General features: G+C 42.3%; 1 protein-coding gene across 1 annotated transcript in view; it reads left to right on the top strand.

Moving 5' to 3' along the window:
* The window catches only part of dntt (deoxynucleotidyltransferase, terminal), an 81,518-nt gene that overhangs the window by 40,706 nt on the left and 23,887 nt on the right, over window positions 1–16,925 (top strand). Inside the window, exons 9-10 of the mRNA XM_062430604.1 lie at window positions 5,969–6,217; window positions 6,647–6,730. Coding sequence (XP_062286588.1) covers window positions 5,969–6,217; window positions 6,647–6,730 — 333 coding nt within the window. The remainder of the gene's footprint in view (window positions 1–5,968; window positions 6,218–6,646; window positions 6,731–16,925) is intronic.

Below are 16,925 nucleotides of genomic sequence, written 5' to 3'. Positions count from 1 at the left end.
GTGTGAAGACCTGCCTTTGGTCCTTAGGGGGGGGATCTTCGATTGGCTGCTATTTATAGGTCTCCATCCTTATAAATCCATTTAATTGTCGGGGTCAACACCAAAGTCTTTTCTGAATATAATTTTTACATGCTGGGTCATTCTTTGCTAATTGAATTAGGATTGATTGAAAATTGGAATGCAAAAAGACGACTATGGATTAAAAAATATTACGTTTTGAGCATTTTTTGACTTTATTTGAAAGTAGCTGGCATAGAAGCCAACAGGAAACAGGGAGAGAGAGGGGGAGGGGGGAACGACATGAAACAAAGGTCATTTGCCGTAGTTGAACCAGGGGAATTGCGATTACGTGGCACATGCGGTAACCATTCTGCTACCAAAGCGCTCCAACTATGGACTTTGACCTCCATCTCTTACAATATAGTTGTGCTACAGAGGAAGGTCTTTATGGCCAACAGGTAGTAACCCACTGCTGTCCATTGATGAAACCACACAATAACAATCAGGATGTTTCTTCAGTTTCCTTCAGAAAAGCTTCACTCACATAAAGTACTTCTTTGTGTCCTGCATAGCACAACATGTAACCAATTAAACTGAATCTTTCAGGTCATTGTAAATACATAATGCTCAATATTACTTGAACAAAATGACATTCTATGAAGAAAAAACAAGGGGGGTGGATGTGGAAGGACTTTTCTTTGTCAGCACTGTATTCTCCGTCAGATAAATGCGTAGTTGCAAAGGGTCATGAGAGAAGACAAGTGTTTGATGAAGAGCAGGACTGCACTGTCTATTATGGCTGCTGGCTTTATTTTGTGTGTGTGTGTGTGTGTGTGACATCGCTGGGTGTAAAAAATAAATCCCTCTTCCATCCACACCTCCACATGCCTCCTTTCCTTCAGAGGTCCTTCCTGACGATAATTATCTCCTACTTACTGTACGTTATCGCCGAGCTCTTACTACTTAAAGACGTCTTTTTTTTTGTTGCACACTATAGGGAGAGGGAGCGAGGTGAAGGTGCGAAAGTCTGTGTGAATGTGTGGAACTAAAGGAGGTAAGATGGATGTGAATTAGGCGGGTAGGGCAGGTGTTAAAAAGGCTTTAGGAGCCTAAGAAGGGGACAGCATGATACTGACTGAAGGCTTTCTTCTCAGCAGGCTGGATGGAAGGAGGATGGAGAGGGACCGGTCTGAGGGGATGAGGACACAAGAGACAGTGATTAACTAGAGGTAGCAGAGGTTGACTCTAAGTCGTGTAACCTTGTCATCTGCAATGGAACCCCTGGGGGCCCACGTGTCTTCACTCAGGCCTAATATCATGGGCCTCCAACCCCCTCCTTCCCCACCCCTCAGCACCCCTCTCCAGCCTGCAGGGAGTTAAAAATACATCTATCTAGAAACGTCCTTGTAAAAACGGGTTCATCATTTTTTTTCTGCTACCCCCCCAGCCCCAACCCCTTCCTCCTCCTCCTCCTCCTCCCGCTGATATTCTGAAAGCATAACTTGGGGGCAGAGGCAAGGTCAGCTACCCAGCTTCAGTGGCAGACAGATGAGATTCAGCTTGGCCCTGGTAATAGCAACGGAGAGAGAGAGAGACGGAGAGGGCCATGTTTCATCTAGCATCCATCTATCATCTCTCTGTCTCTAAATACTGTATAAGTGCTGCTTTCTGAGGCTTCTGTATGCATTGCCGCCGTTCTAATGCGATTCAGCTCGGTTTTATTGTTCCGCATACGGTCTGAGTCAATGCGGTTAGGGAGCCGAGACTTTTCCCTTAGGTTGAATAAGCGATTCAGCCGGAGCTGCCCATACAGCCGAGTTTATTTTGCAGTCGCAAGGAGTTAGTCACTTTGAGATCTAAATAAAATCTGAGCGGCAACGGCTACTTTATAGGATACCCACACACACACACACACACACACACGCATACATACATATATATATATATATACAGACAGGCACAGACGCACAAACTGCTGCACTTTAATTTCAGCAATCAGTCTCTTTCATTCAAACTCCATATCAAAGTCAGAGAGCAGTTCAAACAGTCCCGGCAAACACGCGCTAATCTGCAACTTAAAGGCAGGTTTTGAAGTCTGTCTCTTTCTCTCTCTCTCTTTCTCTCTCTCTCTCTCCGTGAGTCGGAGGAGTCGAGATCAGAGTGCCTCGCATCCCCCGACTACGCCGCTCTCGTCCCCTGGATGCAGGTGGCCATGAAGGCTGCTGCTGCGACCACTCGTTCCACTCTTAAGAAAAGACCCTGAGTAAATAATCAAATACGAGAAAAAAAAAAGACACACACACACACACACGCACACAGCTTTCAGATCACAATTTCAAAAGTCATGTTCACTTGACTCTTTTTTTTTTTTCCTTCTCTCCACGCTCAGAGGAGAAGCTTTGGGGGGAAAGATTATCTTCCCGCTGTCCTCCTCTGTAATTCCCTCTGTAAACAGTTCTGGTGGAATAAGCTTACTCTCAGATGCTCGCTGACATTACCTGCTGCGTGGGCGATGATTACAGAGCGCTATTGGGCTAAACAGCCCCTGGCGATGCTGAGACGGGAACTTCATGACATCCTGTTTTTATGCTGGATTTGTGAGTGTATGTGTGTCAGACAGAATAAGAGAGAGACTGAGAGAGGAAAGCGGCGCCGCTGTTACTGTACGTGCGTAGGCAGGAGGGCCGCAAACCTCATCGAAGGAAGGGCATCTGTATTCACGTACTTAACGGTCCGTGCAACTGTCACCATAACTCATTAATACTTCCCTCTGAAGGCATCCATATGATTCAAGGCTGAAAGAAATGTACCATCAGGAGGGACCGAAATATCTGCCGGAATGAGAAGTGGCCTACATTTACGGCCTTATGTATGAGATGGGGGTGCAGACCTTCTCCCACAACTTGTCTCAAGTGTGGCTTGGGGGAATTTTAATTTCAGATTAGTCAGTGTTTAAGTGCTTTTACGCCGTCACTCTGGCCTCATTATCTAAGAGGGAACTGTCACTGCCTGTAGCTAAGCTATTACAGAATGTAAAGGGAACTTTAAGAGCCCCTCTCCCTGCCTATTATTGAAAGGTGAATGGTTATCTGTAATTGCTGAGGGAGAACGGTCCAGGGGTGCAGAAGCGGGTGACATCGGGAATTTTTCGCCCCGCAAATTGCGCCGCAAATGAATCCCACCCAGAAGACGGTTAAAGGAGTGAAAGTAGAGAAGGGCTGGCAATTTCTTTGAGATCTGACTCCCTCGTGTCACTCGAGGTTTTGAACATCACTGCCTCGGATTTCTCCGCGCTTCCTTTTTTCAGCGTCTACCGGGGAGCTCTGTCCTCGTCTGATAAGTCGTGCGGGTCGATGGTCGGGCAGGACTGTTTAGTAGAGGCTATTGGGGCCGTGCTGACAGGGTGTTTAATGTTTTGTGATTAACCTCAGTCATTGGCTGTACAGGCAGAGTGGCTGCTTGCTGCACTCTTCCCCCAATTATTGCTCTTTAAGGAGAGTGCAGCAGATTTATGGCCACTGAGAGGAGAGTGGTATCCCAACAATTACGCTGGGGGCTGGAATTAAAATGACAATTTGTAATCTTAATCGCCTTAACGCTCCCGCATCCAGGGAGAAGCATAATAAGCAAAGGCCAGGCCTGGAGGAAATCAATTCACTCTCTCTTTTTTTTCATTCTTTCCACACTATCTACTCGCCCACCTATTTCTTACTTTCTCTTACAGGTTAAACCCTGCTCTCTAACACACTTGTACTCACTCCATTTCACTCCTTTCTACACTTATGGCTTTGTTTCCCATCAGCGGTCCCCTCTTCTTCTCCCTCTCCGACACGCTGACATCTTACTTGGCACAGATTTCCATTATCTAAGGAGTGGAGCCATTTACCAGGGAATGGGCTTCAGCCGTCGACTATGGCTGACTGCATGCGCGTCTCTCAATTGGATGTAACACTCAACCGTCCCCCCCTTTTTTTTTCACCACGCTGAGCTCAAATTAGACTGATGACAAGTCCGACCAGATGTTCACACAGTGGTCCTTTTACTGGCGTCCAAAGCTCTACACCTCTGCTTCCAGTCATGACAATAGCTGCCATTTATTTTTTTTCAAGCATAATTTAACCAATCAAGCTGACTTTGCTTTTGATTTCATCACAGAGCAGATTATGTGATGTATTCATTTTTACAAATTTCAACATGAGTCTGTGCTACATCTGAAAGCTGCCTCTTTTTGATTGTTACATCAATTACTTTGTGATCAAAAATATGAAAATACACAAACTATTGCCTAAAGCAGGCTGAAACTGCTGGAAAGAGATTTTCCCAAAAAAAACATTCGGACAAAAATAACACGGAAACAAGAGAGAGTATCAGCTCTGCAAGTGGTTCTGTAAGGCTCTAAATATAGACACAGCAGTATCAAACACGCACAACAGTGTCAACAATGTCAGCATGCTAATATACTCACAATGTCAGTGCTGAAACATTCAGGTGTTCAGCTGGTATCATGATATAACCATCTTAGTTTTAGGTTTGGGCTTGCTAATATTTTCACATTAATACTCAACACAAAATAGTTAATTATAGTTTTAGGCCATGAACCACAATGATTGAATATCTGTATCTGTATAGTTGTCGAGACATTTCACTAAAAATGGAAAAAAAGCTCCAAACAAAAATCCAGATATCAAGCTTTTTGTGTTCTTTTTACAAACCTACCACAAATCAGACCATCCACCAGGCCACTTGACATTATACTCACACAATTCCTCTCCTTCTACCACTGACTATTTTAAAAACCTTTCTTCATTTACAGAAACCTTACTTTAACCATTTTCAGTACCTCCTGGCGTGTATCTAAGCTGCCTTTTATCTCTAAGATTAGGAAGAATGTGGCATTAAGGCAAGTAATAGTGCTCATGGAAAGCATTTTCTGTGAATTATGTTGAGATTTTAAACCAGAGTGCTCTGTGATTGGGCTGCTGCATTAATGTGCAGCATTCAGCCACGAATGATCCCTAAGTTTGGCTGGTTTCTCTGTGGTTGGTCTGAAATTGTTCTCATTCCTGTCAAATAAGAGGGTGTCATCTTCCAGTAAATCCTCAATTACACTGGGTGTCTTCAAACTTTCTGCTGCCCATGTATGACGACAGCTGTTGTTCCCGCTGTTGATTGGCTGGAGAGAAGCGAACCTGATGATCTCTTAAAGAATAAATCATGCAAACATTTTAATGTAATTGTCCTTTTTGATCAACGTTTAAACCCTGAGCGGTATTCCAGTAACTGAGTCTTTTAAAATATTGCCAGTCAGTGACACAGAGATGAACACGCAGGCTTTTACATCCCCTCTTCTTAATTGCTGTAATGCTAATGAGGCATGACTCAGATCTGGCAAAACACTCAATGCTTTCGACCACAACTAAGGCGTCGTAATAATCCAAATCCAAAATGTGACATCCTTACTTTGGGCTCCAACTGTTGAATTGATCAGAGAGTTTATTGATCATTTTTGAGGCCTTCCAGTTTATATTTCATAACTTTTAACCTTCTACGAGCCAGCGCGCAAGCTGTGATCCTCAGCTTGAGCTCTTTTTGGCTGCTCTGAAGTCTGGGCTAAAGATGAAAGGTGACCGGGTTTTTGCTGTCAGGACCCTTGGGTTCTCACTTGAGCAAGATGTCGGTTGGCTGTCCTTCTTAAAGGCGCTTGCCAAGACCTCTGCGAAAAAAACCCTTTAATAATTTTAGATGAATGATTTATATGTTTAAAGCTTAACTTGTATCTTATAATATATATCTTTTAGTTATTACACTGAAAAATTTAGTTTAAAGAGACACAAGCCCGATCTTCCTTGTGAAAACATCCTAAATTATAACTCAGGAAAAAAGATGAATATGTTTTTAAATTGTGTGAATAAAGCATCACAGATAACATGACTTAGTGACTTGATTCTCTCTTGTTATTTTTCACCAGGGTATCCTCCTTTACTGTGATTACCAGGCCTCCACCTTTGATATATCAAAGCTTCCCAGTCACAGGTTTGAGGCCATGGACCACTTTGCCAAGTGCTTCCTGATCTTGCGTTTGGAGGGCAGCCAAGTGGACGGAGGTCTCAACATTGCTGAGGGGGACAGCAGGGGCTGGAGGGGCGTACGCGTGGACTTAGTGTCGCCGCCGGTGGATCGTTACGCCTATGCTCTGCTGGGCTGGACCGGATCCAGGGTATGATTAAAGGAACTGATGGACAAGTGAGGGAGCTGCAGGTGGAATCCATGAGGAGAAAAACATTAAAACAGAGAGGTTACTGTATTTCAGGATTTAATCATTTGTTGTCATAGAATAGTGCTTGGACAGAAGAGCAACCTCAAAGTCAGGGTAGAATTTGTTTTTTTTTACCAAGAGGCACTTTTTAAATGGCTAATATACCTTCAAATATACATTGAAAGTTGATATAAAGTCATCTGCTAGGGTACAATAATATAGAGAAATAGCACTAATGTCTGATATCAAAAACCCATCTTGCTAATGACAGAAATGGGAGTCGTCCGGAAGATAACATGCTTTGAGGCATCCATTTTCCTTTCAATGTCATAAAAACAGACAAGTAAAACACATATTTGCTTTCAGACTATTGATTCTTTTCTTCCACAGCAGTTTGAGAGAGACCTGAGGAGGTTCGCTCGATCTGAGAAGCGGATGCTTTTGGACAACCACGCCCTGTACGACAAAAGAAAGGTACACGACAACTGCGACTGACTTCCTACTCAGTCGCCTCGTAACATACAAAAAGGCAGTTAAGATTTATTCTGTTAGGGTTAGGGTAAGTTTTATACTAGCTGTATGGCTCAAATGATGCTTTCTTGGCTCTATTGGTATTCTTTGGTTCAGAGTGAAATATCTCGAGTATTGAAGTATCACTCATCCTCTGTTGGCTTGGAAAGTGGTTTGGTTATAACATTATTCAATTGTTAGTTTTCACAGTGGAGAAAAAGTATCAAAACAGCCACAGAGACTCTTAAAACCACTCTACAGCATAATCCACTTCTCTGCTGTCTATCTGTCCTTTCAGTATGTTTCAATCGTTATTATTTTCTTTAAGATATGCCCGAATAAGATGGGATACACTGTTTCTTTACACGTTGAGATTTAGGCAGCTAGGCCAAGGGTAAGTTTTCCCATGACATCTTAAGGAGGTGGGTTGGTCAATCAAGCATGAAGTTTTTGTAATGTGAAAAAACCCCAGATCACAATCACACAAAGAAGTAACACCTGAAAATGTATTTTTGAGAAATAAAATCACACTTATTACTTGTCTCACATAGAATATAAGAACACTAGTCATTTTGTCAGTAGTTATCCTTTCACAGTATGTAGTGATAGAAGTATTTACTCGAAAAAATCAGGCTGAATGAACAAAAGGATGAAATGATCAGAAACACTGATTCATTATTTGCCAGTTGTGAGTTGCCTTGACATGAACAAGAGATTCATTTTTTCCTTTGTGGCAGTGAACACAACACATGGGTCTGCAAATAACTGCCTATATTCATCTTCACCGAATATTCAGTCCTGATGAACGGTAATGTTAACTTAACCACTATAAAAGCACCGTAACAGCCCCGTAACAGCAGGGCTACGACTATGTACTGGCACCCCTCCGACACACAGTGGGACAGCCTCCTGTGAGAGAAATGATAGCTCAGCTACAACACAGATATTCACACAGCGGCTCTCTCAAAGGGTCATAAATGTGTTTCTAGCGACTGTCAAAGCTCTGCCAGACTTCCTGTCTCTCCAGTGGAGAAACTGAGAGAGCAGGGCACTAACCACTCATGCCTGGTTAACACTGACCCTACTCCTGTGTTGCATTTGTGAAAAAAGTTACTGGAAGAATGATCCTAGCAGAATTTGAGGTAGAGAGACAAAGTCGTATAAACATACTGTAGACGGTAATAGAGATAGAGCGTGAGACTAAATCCACCAGGAGTGAGAGTAAATGCCATCTGATCAGTGTTCTCCACTGAGTTTACACTATCAGAGGGGATTTGCTGCAACATTAAGGCCTCAGCGTGTGTGCTTGTGTGTGAATCTGAATACTAAATTACTGCCAAGAAATCCTCAAAGGTTACTGGGAGGTTTGGGCCAACGCATTGGACTGCAGCTGCGTGAAAAAACATAGACAAATTACCCCAAAATTATTCAGAGCAACATGTGTCTCCACTCCAAGTGAACAAAAAGTTGTTGCTGGAGCTTGAGCAACATTGTTAATAACAATAATAATAATAATTATGATTATTAGTCTTTATTAAACAAGAACCATGCACAACAAAAACATTCAAAACGAGAGAAAGAGATGATTTATGCCAGATTTAGCTATTAGTTAATTTCCATCTGCAGTCACTGGGCAGCTACAGACAGAACAAACACTGAATATATTCATTTACATGCAACACCATTACATAATCTCCATCACAATAACAATTATACAGACAAATCTACAAGTTCACGACAACATATAAATACCAGCACATTCATCCAGTTCAGTTTTTAATCAATTATAACAAAGTGCTTGGTGGGAGGTGGACACACACACACACACACACACACACACACACACACAAACACACACACACACACACACACACACACACACACACACACACACACACACACACAAACACACACACGCATATGCTAAGTGTATAAGTACATCAGAGCAAGTTGAGCGTAGAAAATACATCTTAATAACATCAGTATATGAAAGCATAAGCTTGTTAACATAAAGGTAATTGCATCGGAGAGTTTGCAGTGCGTTCACACATTTCCAAATTAAATAAAGCACATCTTACCTTATACACAGCGCCGGAGCAAAAAAAATCTATTTACACCGTAAGTCATGCGATGTGATAACCAACAAACTCTTGCCTACAATGCTACAGCTAATTAGGTTTTGTTTCAAATCATGTACTTAATTGGCTTCAACAGGGATAAAACAGTCAGTAGGTGTGTTTTCCTCCAGAAGTGGAAAGTCTCATGCAGTCGTGGTGATAATAATATGTGAACGTAACCTATGAAAAAAGTAATATCCTTAGTTGTGGTATATTTTTAGACATGCAGAAAAGTCGTGTTTCACATGTGGAAATTGGTTTTGACAGCAGGTGTGATGAGCCGGGAGGCCGGTGTGACAGATGGTAGGTAATTCCAGTGTTTTCCATAAAGAGAGCAACATGGAAGTGAGTTTGAATACTCTGTAATATAATTAGGAGACCAAGAAAGTTGTTAGAAATATGTTGATCAATGAATCTACTTACAGGCGTTGTATAACTGAAGTAATTTGTGTGTTGTGCATCAGCTAGAATCGCACAACCTCAGCGTTCTTTTATCCACACAACTCTCTGATTTACAGCTAAAACTTCAGCACCTCTTTCACCACGTAGACCCAAAACAAACTAAATCAAAAACTAAGAGAGTAGTGTTACTATGTCTGTTTCTGCATTTTTACCACATCTGAAGATCTGAAGGCAAATTGAAACAATAACAGATTAAAAAGTGACAGCTGTTTCGCACAGTCATCTTGTTCCATTATATATTTTACTACTGCTAAATTTTGACCTGAAGGGATGAAGAGAGACTGAAAACAACAGGAGTCTTCATCTCCAAAGAAACCATGCAGCTGCTGCCTGGTGTTTTAAGGGTTTTTTATATTTCTGCTTTAGGTTGTCAGTGACTATTATACAAAATTTCTACCCTGTGCTGAAGCAATTAGCCAGTTAATCTGCTGACAGAAAATGAATTGCACAATTTTGCTAATCACTTAGTATCATAAGTAATTTATTTAAAAAAAAAAAAATCAGAAATTAAAATGTAGTTTCGCCTGCTGGTCACATAAAGTGAGTCATTTGTAGATGTCACCTTGTGCTTTGGGAAATTGCGCCATTATTCTCAGTTTTCTGTCATTTTATAGATTACAATAAACAAGCTAATTGAGATTCTAGGCCATACAGAGAAGTCATTTTCCACATGTGAAAACCGGCGCCGATAACAGGTGTGATGAGCTCGAAGGCAAGGGTGACAGATGGCGGCGACTTCCTGCTGAGAGCTACAAGTAAAGGAGTTTGAATATCATGTAACATGATAATGATATAGGCACACGAAGGGCTAACAAATGCACGTTTGTTTTGAAATGTGTTGATCGGTGAAGCCGCTTTGCCGTCTTTGTGGTCAATCCAATTTATTTTTACGTTGAGGAATTGCACAACCTCAGCTTTCCTCTATTGGAACGACTCTCTGATTTACAGCTTTCAAAAAGTGAGATACACCCCTGAAAGCACAAGCGCCTCCGTGTTAACTTTGAAAGAATACTAACGTGACTCCTCAGCTGAAGGACTCAATTATTCAACGGGGAAAAGTTTATAGTACTGACAAGACGACAACAAAAATTCCAGGGAACCATCAATCTTTGTGACAGGCATCTCCGAAGCTTGTGTTTATCCAATCGTCGTGACTCTCCGATGCATCCAAAGGCACCCCTCCGTCTCATTTCCGATGCACGGGGGCAGAGCGGTGGAGCCTTTTGAGTTGCGAGCGGAGAGAGGGACAAGGGTGTAAGGCGTATCGGCGCGCGGGATCGACAGGGGAGACACCCTGTCACCGCAACGTTCCCGTCAGCTGCTCCCTCGGGGGACAGAGGTCAGAGTCCCGGGATCACCGGGTGGCAGCTTCCTGACAGATTTTATACACAACCAGCCAACTCAGATGGTGTTTATTCAAATGCAAGGGCAAAGCCAGGCTTGCTGACAGTGCAGCCATGCGTGCACTGTGGACAGGGGGGGGGGGGAGTCACACACACAAGAACTCACAGTGAAACAAAGCATGTGTTCCGATTGTGATCTCATGAGATGGCGTATAAATAGCACATTTCTTTCAGGACATTTTGCGTCGTGTCTACGCATTTCATCTGTTCATGTGTCATTTAACGCCACATTTTAAGCTCTTTGACACTATTGATGTGGTTTAGGGACACAAACCTCTTGGTTAGGGGCACCAGGCTGGTTCACTAGAGTCTAATGAAGGAGGAAGTAGCTGAGTAGAAGTAGTCTACATCATACGCAATGAGAAAAGTAGAATCTATAAAAAGAGGAGAGAAGAGAAACAGATTTACAGCACACAACCGTCAGCTATTCGGAGATTTAAAAGTTGTGAAACAGGCCAAACTGTTTATGCACACACACACACACACACACACACACACACACACACACACACACACACACACACACACACACACACACACACACACACACACACACACACACACTCGCTTGCTTAAGCAGCATCGTTACTTCCTAGTTTCAAGGTCAGCAGAAAGCTTAACAGGGTACATTCAGGCAGAGTCGTATGCCAGTGTGACCCGTTTTTCATTCCTCGCTCTACATCACAGCCATAATTAACGTAATGAAGATCAATTAACTGTCCCGGTGTCTGTCCTGTCACCGCCTTCACACAACGCTGACTGTTCCCTCTGTTCGCTCTCGTTTTCGCCTTGGGCAGATGAGGAGGAGAACTGCCCCCCCCCCCCCCCCCGCCACCACCACCCACCATCCCCTTCGTGCTTTTTGTCCTCACTCACCGCCAGGCCCTCGCCGATAATTGGTTCGACGTATGGCAGTGGACCGCGCGATAATGACGCTCTCATCTTTTCTGTGTCCCCCTCTAATTGGCCGTGGTTTTGGAGCGATTCAGGGCCCCGGCTCGTGTGACTTGTGTCACAGAAACAGGGGAGCGATGAGGACTGATGCCTGATTAAAGGGGAGACATCTCAACTGAGGACCAAAGACGGTCATTTAGAGGACTTTAATCTTGCGGGCTTCAGAGAGGCTCTCAGCGGATACAAGCTGGTCTCCGTCTTATTACAAAATGCTTAAAAAAAGATTAGAAGGCTATACTCAAGCTAATGATCTCCACTCAATTAAGGACAGGCTCAGGGGGAATCCTTGAATCACGGCGGGAGGAGGCTTGACAACTTGTCACGGAGAGAGACACAATGACATACAGTTCATGCACGCCGAGCACGCCTCCGGATTGAAGCGTTCACTGTGATCCAGTTTGCTTGCACGGGTCGAAAATTGTGTCATCTGAACACAGGTGGCGATAGAAAAACAGCAGCTGAAAACGGCTGAAAGTGCAGGTTCAGGTTCTATAATCCAAACCAATTACAGCAAACGACCACACAACACTAGGCTTTATGGGTGCCAGGAGATAGGTGTTGACAGCTGGAGTTCCCCCGTGCTCATAAAGCCTCACATAACAAAATGAACTGACTGTAACCCGCGTTAAAGACAGATACGGTGCTGAGGAGCACAGTTTCCGACCCCTTGAAAGAACCACACGCAGCCATGTGATGCTAAACTAAATTTGTTTCGCCCTCGCCACGTCCCTCCACTGCTGCCAAATCCTATAATATGGTAGCAAGACTGTTTCCTATGGCCTCAGCTGTTGTTTTTTTTTTTTTTTTTTAGCAGATAGCCCCAGGAAATACAACTCAATCAGGAACTTTTTGGTTATATCTGGAGAACTGGTAAGATTAGGCTATTTGTTTGAGAGGCAATTTTCACACATCATAGTAACAGACTTGTCATGTTGTTCTTTGTGCTTCACTTTTATTCGGTTGTGACATACAGAGAGACAGGAAAGAGCAGAACTACTGGTCTCCAAAATAGCAACAATAAAGTGTGTTAGGACTTAATCATATCTGCTTTAACACTTGAATTATCATTACAAGGGATTTCCACTCAGTGCTGAAACAATTAGTTAATTAAGTGACTAGTCGATGGACAGAAATTGAATTAACAACAATTTTGATTTGATTAAATGTTAAATCATAAAGTAACTAACTAAAATGTGAAGATTTACCACTTTACTCTGTTTTATATCATAATAAATGAAATATCTTTGGTTGGTTAGGCAATTTAAAGGCATCATCTTCTTCTCAGGGAAATTGTGATGGCCATTTTTCAGTCTTATAAACTAAAGGATGAGCTGATTAATAAGAACAATATTTGACAGATCAAAAGTGAAGAAATTGTTAGTTGGAGCTTCTTTTCCACCCCAAAGTAACAAAGAGTGTTTGCTTACTGTGTGTACGCAAGTTATAGACTTGTAACCCCAAATAGGTCCCTGGGTAAGTTACTGCTGTGAAAAGGGCCATTTTCCTCACAAAGGAGCTATTGAGTCAGTCTGGTTTTTCTTGTAAACTGTGACTCTAGCCAAAATGAACAAAACCCAGGAAATCTTTGGCACCCCGGTGTGATCGATATGACTGAACCTCCTCTGTCAAATTTGGATGGGGACAGCCTGCAAGCAATAACTGACATCTAGGTGTCCTCTGAAAATACTCTGCTGACTTGTAGTGCCACAGGCACTTACAACCAGCATCAGTATCAAGTCACCACAGTTGAATTTTAACTGAAGTGTAGGTCTGAGGGAGTGGTGTCTGCTTGGGGAGCAGGCAGGGGGAGGGAGGTGGCTCTTTGTGTGTGTGTGTTTGTGCGCGTGTGTGTGTGTGTCCTCTGCTGTAAGTCTGAAGGTTTGTGATAATTAATATGTGTAGTGGGCTTGATGAATGAGGACAGGTGGAGGATTTCATCATGCCTAGACAGACTGACTCCCTCCCTGGGCAGGAGGGATCCATGACCTGCCCAACACCTCGAAAAAACACACCCCTCTACAGTGTGTGTGGCAGGATCTACCCTTGAAACTCACTCTGTGTGTGTGTGGGTGTGCGGCTGTGTGTGTGTGAATACTCAGCGATGCGGCTCAGGTGTTCTCAGGCTTGAAACCAACATACACCTGTTAAAAATGTGTTCATGTAAATGCAATTCATTGCCGTTTGTTCCGCCTATTTATGCACACTTCCACATACCGTGTGCGTATAGTGTGTTATATACTGTGTGTGTGTGTGTGTGTGTGCATGAGTATGTGTCTTTCTCAGAGGGTAATTACTCTATGTCATGTGTAAGAGTGTGATTAATGAGGTCCTGGTCAAAAGGCTGTGAGTGTAGATGTCCTGGCTTTAGTCCTGAAGCAGAGTAACTGATATGAGAGGGCCATTCATAGTCTCACACTCACTCTGCCTCTACACCATGTTCCAGAGGTTTCAAACAACCAAAAGTTAACCAAAAGGAAAATATATTGTCCGTGTCCATTCATCCAGCAGTGATGAACAACGACAAATCTTTACTTGAGAAATTACCTCACCAAAAACAGTGCAAAGAAAAAAAAAATACAGTAGACTTTAACAAAAATGACTTTAAATCACTTTAAATCACTTTATTTTCCTATTTCTTCCCTATTTTGCACTTAAACGTCAACACATATAGATATTTTTTCTACGTATTCCAAAGAAAGTCTTACTTCTAATAGAAAATAAAAGTGGTGCAACATCCTTTTAAATGTTCATATCAGATGCAAACAATAGGCATCTGTACCAGACATTAAAATCTGCTCAACCAACTCAAGAGATGCCTGTAAATGTAATAAAAGTAAAGGATTACTTCTTTCATACCTCACATAACAGTTACTTACAGTTTTGCTAAATACTGGCCCAGACCAAAAGAGATTAAATATAATATTTATTTCATTTTTAATACTTTAATTAATACTGTTTTGATATGACAAACATCAAAATGATTAAAATACTAAAATAATATCCATTTTTCTAAACCCAGATACTTTAATGTTAGATTCAAAACTAAAACCACTACAATAATAATACAAATAACAGAATAAGTCCACAAAGAGCTCTTTCTGAGCTGGGATGTAGCCACAAATAAAACATTAACCATGACCTCCGGGAAGGCCTTCACTCTATAAAAGACCTTAAGGAAACATCCACAACACAAATGGATTTTTTCATCAGTATCCTGCAGGATGTTTTTCACGTTTTCCAAAAAAAAAAAGAAAGAAAAGAAAGGGCCAATCTCTGAAAGCTTTTGTGATTAAATTTGAACAAACAGAACAGCAACCATAAGTATGAAGGTCAGGAGATTACTCAAAAAACCTTCAAACTACACAACTAAATGAACATCATTCTCCAGCTGCTTCAGTCTACCCCAACATTTTCCTTGACAAGCATAAAATGTTTAATTTAAAAGTTATGCCATATGTGCACCACCTCTCTCTCTCTCTCTCCATCCACCGGGCTGAAAGCAGAATCTAATACTCAGTCAAATTACAATACCTTGGATGTAGACTGCTCACAGCTCTTTCAACCCCCCCAACCTCCTCCACCCTCTGAGCAGTGGATGAATGGACAATAACAGGGCAATTGCACTGGGCTTTAGGGAGCGTCGGTTTTCGAATGCTCCCCCGGCCTGCGCTCACAGGCAGCATTTGCGCTGAGGATGGGAGCCTCCTTTTCTGGCGGCTCTCATCCTCCACCTCTCAACGTGTGGAGGAAAAGGGAGGAGAGGTTTGATTTAGTGGATGGCGGCACAGGGACCCTCAGGGCGTCACATACTGTAAGACACACATACCTGAGCGTACATTGTGACAGACAAGTGAGCCGAGGAAGGTGTGGCCCCCCCCCCCCCCCGTCCTCTAAACATCCTGGTGGCGGTGGCGGGGCTGTGTGTGTGTGTGTGTGTGGGGGTAGCTGGGAAATGTGCCTGGAAACGGAGAGATGGATGGAGTCGATGGAGGGGAAGCTGTTCACTTACCATTCACATTTGCAAACATTTCTTCTCGACCTTGGTGGCACGTCTGTTCTTATGAATTTTAATTAACAGAGGTAGATGAATAGTCCCGGTGTAGCTGCGCCTGAACGGAGTAGCGCACGTTGTGATATATATTTTTTTTTCCAAGGTCAAAAGTTGCTACAGTTCATTCAGTGCTCAGTGCGCGGCTATTAGCTTCCAACCCCAAATCGATTTGTATTTCTAGCAAAAGTGACAATTCTAAAGTGTCTTTTTTACTGATGATGACAAGAAGAGCTTCATTGTGTATAAAAAGAAAAATTAAAAAAAGGCAATCCCAGGAAATCCACAGGAAGCAAATACACTTCACTTCACTGCACACACACTCACACTCACACACACACACACACACACGGCCCCTAACCTACACACTCACACGCTTACACGCTAATTTGCACCGCCAGAGATATATTTGTCAGGCAGTAGGAGAAGCGTAGTGGCACCTTTTCCTAGAATAAATGACAATTACAGATTTAAACCAAAGGTTGCATCCAAACAACCAACTCATCTCCATGTAATTACATACAAATAAATGTATTTATACGCATATATTTATATAATTATGATCCCATTCTAATTAAAAGCATGCAGCAATTTCATGCTTTTTCATTACCATTTTCTGTTTCCATTACAGGCCTTTAGCCGGCAGTCTTAATCCAAAGATGATTACAATGAGCATTGGAAAACCTTAAATTATTCCTGTTTGTTGCCCACATTTAAAGCAACCATTGCCACAGAGTTCAAGAATCAGAGCGCTAAAATAAGACATGCACCCAGTTCTATTCTGTGGTCTCATTATATTCATATAAGATATATCAGAGGGGGAGTGAAGGTAAAGAAGCGAGAGCCAAAGGGAATATTTTTTCCCCTTTTGTCTAACATGGGTACAAACAATATGTAACATTTCATTAGGCGCACTAAGTGCACTACAAGTTGAATCACCGTCATTGTTTATTATTGTTGCGGAAGTGGAGTATCCCAAGAACATTATACTGGTAATTGCTACACAGGCTGTTCTATTTTCAACAACAGAAAGTGATTTAAAGTTTGTTGTTTTCTCTCCTCCAGGCTTCTTCTACTTTGTGGATGGTCTATTTTATTATAGGCGATGTGCACTTTATTAGTGGTTGACTTTACACTCCGTATTGGATTGTGCTGTATTTTTTGCTTTTAACGCT

This window comes from Scomber scombrus, chromosome 12 (genome assembly GCF_963691925.1).
Source record: "Scomber scombrus chromosome 12, fScoSco1.1, whole genome shotgun sequence".
Lineage (NCBI taxonomy): Eukaryota > Metazoa > Chordata > Actinopteri > Scombriformes > Scombridae > Scomber > Scomber scombrus.
Note: the sequence above shows the minus strand (reverse complement) of the source record. Positions and strands in the feature narration are given on the sequence as shown.